Source organism: Balaenoptera borealis (assembly GCF_965194805.1).
Source record: "Balaenoptera borealis genome assembly, chromosome: 11".
NCBI lineage: Eukaryota > Metazoa > Chordata > Mammalia > Artiodactyla > Balaenopteridae > Balaenoptera > Balaenoptera borealis.
Genome location: NC_138868.1, coordinates 88,128,040 through 88,140,680, shown reverse-complemented (window position 1 = coordinate 88,140,680; position 12,641 = coordinate 88,128,040). Strand labels below are relative to the sequence as shown.

The following is a 12,641-nucleotide window of genomic DNA, read 5'->3' as shown; positions in this document are numbered from 1 at the left end:
AACTTCCCTAACATGGGAAAGGAAATAGCCACCCAAGTCCAGGAAGCGCAGAGAGTCCCATACAGGATAAACCCAAGGAGAAACACGCCGAGACACATAGTAATCAAAGTGGCAAAAATTAAAGACAAAGAAAAATTATTGAAAGCAGCAAGGGAAAAACGACAAATAACATACAAGGGAACTCCCATAAGGTTAACAGCTGATTTCTCAGCAGAAACTCTGCAAGCCAGAAGGGAGTGGCATGATATACTTAAAGTGATGAAAGGGAAGAACCTACAACCAAGATTACTCTACCCGGCAAGGATCTCATTTAGATTTGATGGAGAAATCAAAAGCTTTACAGACAAGCAAAAGCTAAGAGAATTCAGCACCACCAAACCAGCTCTACAACAAATGCTAAAGGAACTTCTCTAAGTGGGAAACACAAGAAAAGAAAAGGACCTACAAAAACAAACCCAAAACAATTAAGAAAATGGTCATAGGAACATACATATCGATAATTACCTTAAACGTGAATGGATTGAATGCCCCAACCAAAAGACATAGACTGGCTGAATGGATACAAAAACAAGACCCATATATATGCTGTCTACAAGAGACCCACTTTAGACCTAGGGACACATACAGACTGAAAGTGAGGGGGTGGAAAAAGATATTCCATGCAAATGGAAATCAAAAGAAAGCTGGAGTAGCTATACTCATATCAGATAAAATAGACTTTAAAATAAAGAATGTTACAAGAGACAAGGAAGGACACTACATAATGATCAAGGGATCAATCCAAGAAGAAGATATAACAATTATAAATATATATGCACCCAACATAGGAGCACCTCAATACATAAGGCAACTGCTAACAGCTATAACAGAGGAAATCGACAGTAACACAATCATAGTGGGGGACTTGAACACCTCACTTACACCAATGGACAGATCATCCAAAATGAAAATAAATAAGGAAACAGAAGCTTTAAATGACACAATAGAGCAGATAGATTTAATTGATATATATAGGACATTCCATCCAAAAACAGCAGATTACACGTTCTTCTCAAGTGCGCACGGAACATTCTCCAGGATAGATCACATCTTGGGTCACAAATCAAGCCTCAGTAAATTTAAGAAAACTGAAATCATATCAAGCATCTTTTCTGACCACAACGCTATGAGATTAGAAATGAATTACAGGGAAAAAAACGTAAAAAAGACAAACACATGGAGGCTAAACAATACGTTACTAAATAACCAAGAGATCACTGAAGAAATCAAAGAGGAAATCAAAAAATACCGAGAGACAAATGACAATGAAAACACGACGACCCAAAACCTATGGGATGCAGCGAAAGCAGTTCTAAGAGGGAAGTTTATAGCTATACAAGCCTCCCTAAAGAAACAAGAAAAATCTCAAGTAAACAATCTAACCTTACACCTAAAGAAACTAGAGAAAGAAGAACAAACAAAACCCAAAGTTAGCAGAAGGAAAAAAATCATAAAGATCAGAGCAGAAATAAATGAAATAGAAACAAAGAAAACAATAGCAAAGATCAATAAAACTAAAAGTTGGTTCTTTGAGAAGATAAACAAAATTGATAAGCAGTTAGCCAGACTCATCAAGAAAAAGAGGGAGAGGACTCAAATCAATAAAATCAGAAATGAAAAAGGAGAAGTTACAACAGACACCGCAGAAATACAAAGCATCCTAAGAGACTACTACAAGCAACTTTATGCCAATAAAATGGACAACCTGGAAGAAATGGACAAATTTTTAGAAAGGTATAACCTTCCAAGACTGAACCAGGAAGAAACAGAAAATATGAACAGACCAATCACAAGTAATGAAATTGAAACTGTGATTAAAAATCTTCCAACAAACAAAAGTCCAGGACCAGATGGCTTCACAGGTGAATTCTATCAAACATTTAGAGAAGAGCTAACACCTATCCTTCTCAAACTCTTCCAAAAAATTGCAGAGGAAGGAACACTCCCAAACTCATTCTATGAGGCCACCATCACCCTGATACCAAAACCAGACAAAGACACTACAAAAAAAGAAAATTACAGACCAATATCACTGATGAATATAGATGCAAAAATCCTCAACAAAATACTAGCAAACAGAATCCAACAACACATTAAAAGGATCATACAGCACGATCAAGTGGGATTTATCCCAGGGATGCAAGGATTCTTCAATATACGCAAATCAATCAATGTGATACACCATATTAACAAATTGAAGAATAAAAACCGTATGATCATCTCAATAGATGCAGAAAAAGCTTTTGACAAAATTCAACACCCATTTATGATAAAAACTCTCCAGAAAGTGGGCGTAGAGGGAACCTACCTCAACATAATAAAGGCCATATATGACAAACCCACAGCAAACATCATTATCAATGGTGAAAAACTGGAAGCATTTCCTCTAAGACCAGGAACAAGACAAGGATGTCCACTCTCACCACTATTATTCAACATAGTTCTGGAAGTCCTAGCCACGGCAATCAGAGAAGAAAAAGAAATAAAAGGAATACAAATTGGAAAAGAAGAAGTAAAACTGTCACTGTTTGCAGATGACATGATACTATACATAGAGAATCCTAAAAATGCCACCAGAAAACTGCTAGAGCTAATGAATGAATCTGGTAAAGTTGCAGGATACAAAATTAATGCACAGAAATCTCTTGCATTCCTATACACTAATGATGAAAAATCTGAAAGAGAAATTATGGAAACACTCCCATTTACCATTGCAACAAAAAGAATAAAATACCTAGGAATAAACCTACCTAGGGAGACAAAAGACCTGTATGCAGAAAACTATAAGACACTGATGAAAGAAATTAAAGATGATACCAACAGATGGAGAGATATGCCATGTTCTTGGATTGGAAGAATCAACATTGTGAAAATGAGTATACTACCCAAAGCAATCTACAGATTCAATGCAATCCCTATCAAATTACCAATGGCATTTTTTACGGAGCTAGAACAAATCATCTTAAAATGTGTATGGAGACACAAAAGACCCCGAAGAGCCAAAGCAGTCTTGAGGCAAAAAAATGGAGCTGGAGGAATCAGACTCCCTGACTTCAGACTATACTACAAAGCTACAGTAATCAAGACAATATGGTACTGGCACAAAAACAGACACATAGATCAATGGAACAAGATAGAAAGCCCAGAGATAAACCCACGCACCTATGGTCAACTAATCTATGACAAAGGAGGCAAAGATAGACAATGGAGAAAAGACAGTCTCTTCAATAAGTGGTGCTGGGAAAACTGGACAGCTACATGTAAAAGAATGAAATTAGAATACTCCCTAACACCATACACAAAAATAAACTCAAAATGGATTAGAGACCTAAATATAAGACTGGACACTATAAAACTCTTAGAGGAAAACATAGGAAGAACACTCTTTGACATAAATCACAGCAAGATCTTTTTTGATCCACCTCCTAGAGTAATGGAAATAAAAACAAAAATAAACAAATGGGACCTAATGAAACGTCAAAGCTTTTGCACAGCAAAGGAAACCATAAACAAGACGAAAAGACAACCCTCAGAATGGGAGAAAATATTTGCAAACGAATCAACGGACAAAGGATTAATCTCCAAAATATGTAAACAGCTCATTCAGCTCAATATTAAAGAAACAAACACCCCAATCCAAAAATGGGCAGAAGACCTAAATAGACATTTCTCCAAAGAAGACATACAGACGGCCACGAAGCACATGAACAGATGCTCAACATCACTAATTATTAGAGAAATGCAAATCAAAACTACAATGAGGTATCACCTCACTCCTGTTAGAATGGGCATCATCAGAAAATCTACAAACAGCAAATGCTGGAGAGGGTGTGGAGAAAAGGGAACCCTCTTGCACTGTTGGTGGGAATGTAAATTGATAGAGCCACTATGGAGAACAATATGGAGGTTCCTTAAAAAACTAAAAATAGAATTACCATATGACCCAGCAATCCCACTACTGGGCATATACCCAGAGAAAACCGTAATTCAAAAAGACACATGCACCCGAATGTTCATTGCAGCACTATTTACAATAGCCAGGTCATGGAAGCAACCTAAATGCCCATCAACAGATGAATGGATAAAGAAGTGGTGGTACATATATACAATGGAATATTACTCAGCCATAAAGAGGAAGGAAATTTAGTCATTTGTTGAGAAGTGGATGGATCTAGAGACTGTCATACAGAGTGAAGTAAGTCAGAAAGAGAAAAACAAATATCGTATATTAATGCATGTATGTGGAACCTAGAAAAATGGTACAGATGAGCCGGTTTGCAGGGCAGAAGTTGAGACACAGATGTAGAGAATGGACATATGGACACCAAGGGGGGAAAACTGTGGTGGGGTGGGGATGGTGGTGTGCTGAATTGGGCGATTGGGATTGACATGTATACACTGATGTGTATAAAATTGATGCCTACTAAGAACCTGCAGTATAAAAAAACAAACAAAACAACTAATACTAAAAAAAAAAAAAAAAAAATCATAAAGGTCGCATCTCTGAAGGTCAGAGCCCTAGGATGTCAATGGAAGCACTGTAGCTGGGTCTGGTACATCAGTGCTGACAGGATCATACAGAGAAACCCAGAAATGTATTCCATTTAGATTACAGATTCAAGAACTATCACTGACCTTCTAGCTTCACAAATAAATTGTATGCTGAATATGAACACTGTTGATTCATTAAAAAAAAAAAAAAAAAAAGAAAAGGAAAGGAAAAGAAATCCGAATACTGCAAATTGAGATCTACTCCCAGAAGCTGCAATTTGGCATTCTTCCTACAAAACAAGAGTCTATGTGGGAACTGAATTCAGCTAGAAAGGGTGACACACTTTGCATACTGAACAAATACAAAGTGAACAGAAATTATGACTTATTTATGAGGTTTTACCGAGTTCAAACTCGACTGAAAGTATAAAAATAAACTTGGACTTTGTTCATTCGGTTAGTCTTAGTGTGTGAAAGTATTTCTCTGAACCTGGTCTGTGCCAGTTGGGCAACACCAAGTGCGGTCTACCTGAACCTAGATTTTTTTTTTTCTGAGCTTCCTAGATTCTTAATTTGGGGTCCTTTTGTTTGATTTTTAAATGGTTTCAGGAAACGGAGAGTCCTAGTTTGGCTGTGGGTTTCACCTTTTTGTCTCATTTTCTTACAAGTGAGTGCACAACAAAGGAACCCTTTCTATAAATCTACAAAAAGGAGATCCCACGTTGATCTGCTTAGTTTTTGTTTTTTTGTTTTAAAGGCAAAAGACACTAAAGGAATGAGGTGTGTGTGTGTGTGTGTGTTTGTGTGTATGAGATATTGGAGATGCTCTGGTGAAGCTGTTGTGTTACTTTTTATTTTGATCTTTGCTGGTATCTCGTCACCCATCATGCTTTGCTCTCGTTCTCCTTTGTTTGTGTGGCATCGTTGGGGACCGTCTTGACTTCGCCTGGCGCTGGCTTCGTTTCTGTCTCCTGGCACTCCGGCTTTGCTTCTACAGGACCCTTCCTGCGGAGAATCAGGAAAACAGCACTGAGACCACGGTCTGCAGTAACGCACCCTCTGGCCAGTTCCTCAAAGGGGGCTCCAGTTAGAGCACTGGTCTCCAAACTCAGCTGCACGTCAGGATCACCTGGCATCTCTAAAAATCACTGATGCCTGGGCTGTGTCCCCAGAAATCCTGATTTAATTGGTCTGAACGTGGTGACTTTTAAAAGCACCCAAGTCGTTCTAACTTGCAGCCAAAGTGGAGAACCTCTGAATCAGCGGAAGGAGCCGTTCCGGCCCTAATCTGATGCAGGGCCTCCAGCTTTACCTGGGGTGGTGCAAGTGCAGCAGGTGCAGCCTTTTCCTCACCCTGCATGGCTGCAGCGGCCCAGCTTGGTATGAATCATGTATGTTGGGCTCCCTGGTACTGATTCCAGAGGGCCCTCTGCAAACCACCTGTTCTTGCCTGTCCTCGCCCCCCCACCTCTGTGCTCTGCCTTTCCTGGTGATGCCTCTATGGCTTGCCCGGGCAGGGTAAGAAAATGCTCTGTTACTGAGGCAGCTTTCCATGGGAGTCGGGTGAGAGGCCAGAGTGGGCTGCTGGCCTGCAGGGGAGCTGAGTGGGGTGGAGTGGGCGGGGCTGTCCTTTTATTTTCTGACAGATTCGGGGCTCCTGGTGAGGGTCCCCTTGCTGCTCTTGGTGGCAGCACCTCCGCTTATCTGGGAGCAGCCACAGGAGCCTCTATAAAAGCCTCTGTCTGACTCTGCCTCTATCAGTCCCAAGAGTGAGAATCTGGTTTAAGGACGCACCAGAGCAGACTCAGACCCCAGCCCCAGCTGGTGCCCCTGCATCTTGGCCTCACACTGAAGAAACCTGTAAGCTGAAGGACCTGGCCTCGAACTTGGAAGACCCAGCGGTCACTCAGTGCTTGGGAGCTCTGCGTCTTCCCAGTCACTCAAGGGCAGGAGAAGCAAGGGTGGGTGTGTCGGTTGGAGTGTGACGGGGCCTTCTGGACCACACAGAGACTCTCCCCACACGAGCCTCAGGGTCTGCCTCCTTACTTCCCGAATACCCGTGCCATTCTGCTGGGGACTCGGCCTTGCCCTGGATGACACACTGCCTGCGGGCCCCAGGGTGGCCGATCAGGGCACCTTGACCTCCTTTAGCTCACTTCCCAAGCTACGCTCATCCGTGGCCCGAATGCAAAGGCTCCTGCAGGGACGACAGACGCCACTGCTAGGACGATAAGGATACAACCTAATTAACGTGGCCTAATTAGTCAGCAGGCGGCTGCCTGCCGGGCCTGCTGCCTGTGCCCACGCTCTGCCTCGGCCCAGCCCCTGGCTGACAGTCGCCTCGGAGAAGCTCTGGAGTAGGCTGAAGACACATCTAACAGGGAGGACACAGCACAAACGCACACCACCACGGGACACCCCCCGACGACAGTGGACAGAGAGAGGCCGTACTCGGTCTTGGCTGGCGCAGGAGGAACAGCGCCGTCGGCCGTGGAAGGAGCAAGCTCAGGGGCTTGTCCACTGGCCCCGGCGGCGGGAGCAGGAGAGCCCAGGGCTGCAAAAACATCCTTTGCAAGGTCAATATCTGGGGTCTTGAAGTTCCCTTCATCCATTTTAAAGTCCTCGCCCTGGGCAGGGTTTGTGGTGCTGATGGAGGCCGCCTCGCTCTTCGGGCTGGCGAGGGCCCTGGCTGCCTCGGCTGGGCTCTTCGCGGTGCCGGGCTGGGTGGGCTCAGGGTCCGGACCTTTGGTGCCGGGAGCCTCCTGCTTGGCCTGGGGGGCTTCTGGGGTGGGAGTCGTCGGTGCCACCGCTAGGGGACCGGCTGCCCCTGCCGGGGGGGGGGGACCGGCTTGCTGGCCGGAGGGGCCTTGGGGGCCTCGCCTGCACTGACAGGGGCGCTGGGGCTGAGCACGGCCCCCTGGTTTGCCAGGACGCTAGAGGACAGGTTGCTGGCGGCGGGGGCTGAGGTCGGGGGGTCGCTCAGGTCAACGAGGGGGGCGACCTTGGGGGCTGAGGCTGGGGGCGGGGAGGTGGCGGCGGCACCGGGCCCCTTGGAAGGGGTGGCCTGGCCGGCGGGCACAGAGTTTGAATCAGGGGTGGCCGTGGCCACGGGGGCGATACTGGAGGTGAGGGTGGTGGTCTCACTGGTGGGGCTGTTCTGAGCAGTGGCAAAGGTTTCGGTGATAGTGTCAGAGTTAGCAGTGACGGTGGTTGACAGAAGGCAGCATGTCCTCAACAGTGGCTGTGGTGTCAGCAGGCAGCCTGTGGGGAGGACAGGAAGTAGAAGAGATAGACGATGAAGCTGAGACGGACAGAGAAGCCGGGAAGGGCGGAGGCCAAGGCGGGGGCCGGGGGCTGGCATGCGGGGGACGCACAGGCATGGACACAGGCCCACAGAGAGAGGAGGACGCGAGAGAAAGCACACGCCCAGGCGGGCAGAAGAGGACACAGGAGACAACAGAGAACTCGGCAGTCTAACAGGGCCTGTCACCTTCCTCCCTGCTGACTCCCCTCCCGATCTGCACGGGGCTCCCTTCCCTACAGCCCTGGCGGCCCTTTCGGACCCCCGCCTGCATCTTGACTCAGGGAGAGGCCAGCTGGAGCTCAGCGTCCACCACCGCAGGCGTCATAGGTCCCTGTGGAATTGGGCCCACCTGCCCCGGAGACGAAGAGGGCTCCACGTGGTCCCTCAGGGCTGTGGGTGGTCCAGCCAGAGATTTTGTGCTTCCATGAAACTCCATTTCCTTCAAACCCACAGGACCCATGATACCCACGTGGTCATTACCATCACAGCTGGATGTGGCTTCTGACCGAGGGTCCCCAACGCTTCCGAGACCAGGAGAACCAGGGAGCTTTTACCAGGGCCCCAGCTTCCCTTGCCCTTTTAGGAAGAATGCAGAAAACCCTAGAATTCTTGGAAATCCTAAACAGAATCTGCTAAGCTCAGCCTCTCTCAATGAAGTTTTGTCTCCTTAAGCCATTTCCAGAATGTGTGTGTGACCTGGGCACAGGGTCTAGGGATCCCACGTACACACGGAGGCTTTAAGGCATCCACAGCCACCCAGGTAGAATCAAGAATGCCTCGTGTCTAGGGAGAGAGTGGGGTCAGGCGCTCCTGGCCCAGCACTCCAGAATTCTGGCCTGCCATGCTCGGCGGGGAGCCGTGGGTGGGAAGCATGGAGCTGTGCGTAGGGTGATGCGGTGGGTGTGAGGCTCTGCCGAGGAGGTGGCAGCCCGACCCGCCCACGTACTCGGGCTCCGTCAGCGGCGTGGTCTCGTTGGGCTCTGTGTGTTTCCCTCCGTCGTGGTTTGGGGTCCGCTCCTCCTCAGTTCGCACCTCCACGATGGGTTCCTTGGACTCATCTTTCCTGTGGAGACAGCTCTGCTGGCTCCATCCCAGGGAGCTGGGGGATGCAGGGGGCTCCCGGGGAAGCCAGCTACAGCTCAGGCACCTGTGCCTGGCCCGAGGCTGGGGGGTGGGGGGGCAGTGGGATCCAGAACCAGAGTCAAGTGCGGCATCTCAGCCCCCGCTCTCGCTAGCTGTGTGACCTGCTCACCCATACCTCCGTTTCCTCACCTGGAAAATGGGGCAAATAACAGTTTCTACCTTGCCTAGACGTTATGAACATTAACTGAGATAATGGATATAAAGTGCTTAGCACAGTGCCTGGCACAGTTCAGTGCTCAAGTCATCTATATTCGTATACACGTAAGTATGTACGCGTGTGTGTATGTGTATACGTAAGTACGAACACGGATAAGTATATGATGTATATATAAGTATACGTGTACGTATATGTACGTATGTATACGTGTAAGTATATGATGTATGTATACCTGTAAGTGTATACGTATATGTAAGTACATACGTGTATAAGTATAGCTATACGTATATGTAAGTAAAACATGTATACGTATGTGTATATGCATGTACATACATGTATAAGTATATGATGTATGTATATGTATATACAGTGCCTGGCATGGGGTGGTGCTAACAACTTATTTCCTTGCTCCGTCCCTTCTCGCCTTGCTCCACCTCAGCCCCACCCAGTGACAGTTTGTGAAGGTTCCTGCTATTTGGCTCAGGATCTGTTTCTCCACAGATGCTGGAGCACATCCTCCAGGAGGATGCTGGATCGTCCTCCAGGAGGACAGGTATTTTCATCTGCTTTGTTCACTGCTGTCCCCTAACGCCTGGGGATGGCGCCGTGCCTGTAGCGGCTGCGCCATAAATATTTGTTGAATGATGGATGCATGAACGGCAGCAAGGCAAGTGTGTCTCTCAAATGCTGACTCCTCCCTGGTAGCTCCCCTCCAGGCTTAGCTCTGACAATTCCCCTCATTTTGACCTACGTAGGGATTTCAAACGTCTATGCGATTCTAGTTGTGGGGTTGGGTCCAGGTGTCTGCTTTTTAAACAGGTACCCCTGAAGACCCTGCTTTGAGAGACAGTTCTCTAATGCTCTGCTCCCCTCGGGGTTTCCAATGGGGAAGCTTGAGGTGGCTCCCTTGCTGGGTCCCAGGCCGGGGCAGAGTCTAGCACTCCGCAGCAGCGGGCGGGTCTGCACTCACGAGAAGGCGGCTTTGCCCTCCTCCATGTCCTTGCCCTTGGCTCCAGGCCCGGCTTTTCTGCACAGGTTGATGGCGATGCACATGAGCAGGCCACACTTGTTCAGGAAGTAGCAGGTGACGTCCACGGCCACCAGGAGCAGGACGAAGGTGACGACGAGGATGCCCACGATGGCGCCCGTGCTCAGGCCTGAGGTGGGGCTGCCGTTGGCTTGGTGGGGAGGGAGAGAGGGATGGTGTTGGTTAGTACACTGAGATGCAGACCTGGACCTGCCGAGCAACAGCCCTGGGGGTGGGGTAGAGCCCACAGGACGGCTGTGGCATCTGTGTTCAGAGTGACACTTTCCCTGGGGCCTTTCTACCCCTAGGTGTTGAGACAACAGGGTCTCTTTCTATCTTCAAGAGGGAAGGATGGCAGCCTCCTTTCATAGACCAGGGGACAAGGGCACAAGGCACCCACAGTCAGGAGGAGACTGGGCACTGTGTCTCCATCCCTGCTCTCAACCCACACTCAGCTGGTCTCCCCGTGAGCCCTGGGAGCTGCCAGGGACAGGGTCCCAGATGGGGCGACAGAGGGTTCCCAGGGCTTCCTTTGGGCTTGTGGTGACGTCAGGCACAACAAGTTGCCCCGCGCACCTCCGCGCTTCCTTCCCCCTCTTTAGGAGCCGCTCCAGAGGATCCCGACTTTGGACCACATCCTTCTTCATTGCACCAGGAAGACGAATGAAGCTCACTTACTCTGGAGATATAGGGGCCTCGCCAGGCCCAGAGGGCAAGGTGGACGGTCTGGGAATACTCACCATCTGGGAGCCAGGCACGCTTGGATCAGATTTCAGGAAACCCAGCCGACTCACCCAGAGATGCACGCACGCACGCACGACAGGCTCACTCACACAGGACACGTGCCTACCACAGACGGACACACATTCTCACCTCTGAGCAGCACCCAGCATCCCCGCTCTAGCTGGACTCACTTGAATGACTCAACCTCTGTGTCTTACTCCCTGGTGTCCATCTAGAATCCCCTGGGGGCCCTGGGCTATTGATGGTATCACAGAAGGACCCCAGGCTCGGCTCCATTGGGTCCCCTTGTGATGGGTGCTAGGTGCCTGTGGTGGACCCCTGACCACTTGGTGATTCCCACCAGCATCTGGGAGGCGGAAGGCTGTGCTGGGGGAAGCAAGGACCCATGCGGAGCTCTGTGGAAGCCAGTGTGGAAACCATGACCCCAGGCTGAAAAGTGGGTACCCTGCTTCATTTTTCTTCTTCTGGGAAGACAGGGTTCCAGAAGGGGCAGCCCCATCGTACCACCAGACCTTGTCTGAAGCTTCCTCTGTCCTCCGGACCCACTGGGGTCACCCAGGCCTGTTGACTGGAGGCAGGAACTGTGGCCAACACAACCTGGGTCTCACTGGGCCTTTGCTGAATCTGGGCCAGGCTCAGGGGCTTCTGGCCACATCACGTGCCAAATGATGGAAAGAACAGGTAACTCAAGGTGACAGAGATGGGCCACACACTCTGTCTCCCTGTGGTTTGTGCTCCTGGGAGGCCCTCTGTGTGTCCCAGGGGCCCTGCTCAGGCATGGCGGGGCTCCTTCAACTGCTGTCCTATTCTGATGGCCCTTATTTCTAACTTCAATTCAGGGTATAGGCCACCGGCCAGCACATAAGAGACGACCACTCACAACCTAACTCCTGGCACCCAGGGCTCAGCTGGGCCTGCGCCGCAGGAGCCTCCTAGGATCTTGAATATTTTTGGCTCCTTGGGACCTTGTTCTTGCTTCCCAGCCCCTCCTCAGGCTCCCCCACTGGTCCCTTTCAACCCCACACTGAAGACACAGCCTGTTCCCCAGGAAGGCCCGAGTCTGGCAACGGGCTCCATGCTCAGAGGACCCAGCTCTGGCCACTCTGTCTCTGGCCTTTGGCGGCAGGAAACCGGCCACGGGTCCCTGCGTTCAGCTAGAGCCGGTCTTCTCCCCAGTAGCACACCGTCCACTCTGCTTCCCCGTGGTGCTCACACATCCACACACAAAAGCAAAGAAATACATGCAGGCCTTCCTGGTCTTCAAAATACCAAAGCTGCTTCCCTGAACAGGGAAGAAATATGGCCTTGGGCTTCCTCCCCATCCCATGACTCAGGGCTGGAGGCCACCTGACACCCGTACCCAATAGGTGTTAAGTGTCTACTTCCTGCAGAAGGAGCCTAAGGTATTTCTGTGGGGAAAGAATGTCTGTATTTTTGGACTCAAAGGCACTAACACCATGTTCTGAGGTTTATACATAAATATCGTTTTAGGGAACTAGTCATGTCTCTAAGGAAGAAAAATAAACCACTGCAAAGCTGCTCCGTGTGGGAGAAGCAGCCGTTACCCACCTGTGCTCTGGGCTCAGCAGACCCATCAGAGGGCTGCACTGCTCTGAAGGCCAAGGCCAACACCTCCAAGGGCCAGGAGGGCAACGAGACTGATAGAAAACAGAAGGTAGGGCAATGGTCTTCTCTCTCATTTGATAGAAAATTCAAATTCTTTCCCTTAGTCTAAA

At 48.9% G+C, this 12,641-nt stretch overlaps 1 protein-coding gene across 1 annotated transcript in view; it reads right to left on the bottom strand.

The window, feature by feature from the left end:
- Positions 1–5,265: 5,265 nt before the first annotated feature.
- The window catches only part of LOC309606633 (neural cell adhesion molecule 1-like), a gene marked incomplete at its 5' end in the record, with an annotated part of 71,831 nt that continues 64,455 nt past the window's right edge, over positions 5,266–12,641 (bottom strand). Inside the window, 6 exon segments of the mRNA XM_082343930.1 lie at positions 5,266–5,535; positions 6,982–7,369; positions 7,372–7,741; positions 7,743–7,791; positions 8,781–8,897; positions 10,105–10,312. Of these exon segments, the coding sequence (XP_082200056.1) occupies positions 5,415–5,535; positions 6,982–7,369; positions 7,372–7,741; positions 7,743–7,791; positions 8,781–8,897; positions 10,105–10,312 (1,253 nt within the window). The 3' untranslated portion in view covers positions 5,266–5,414.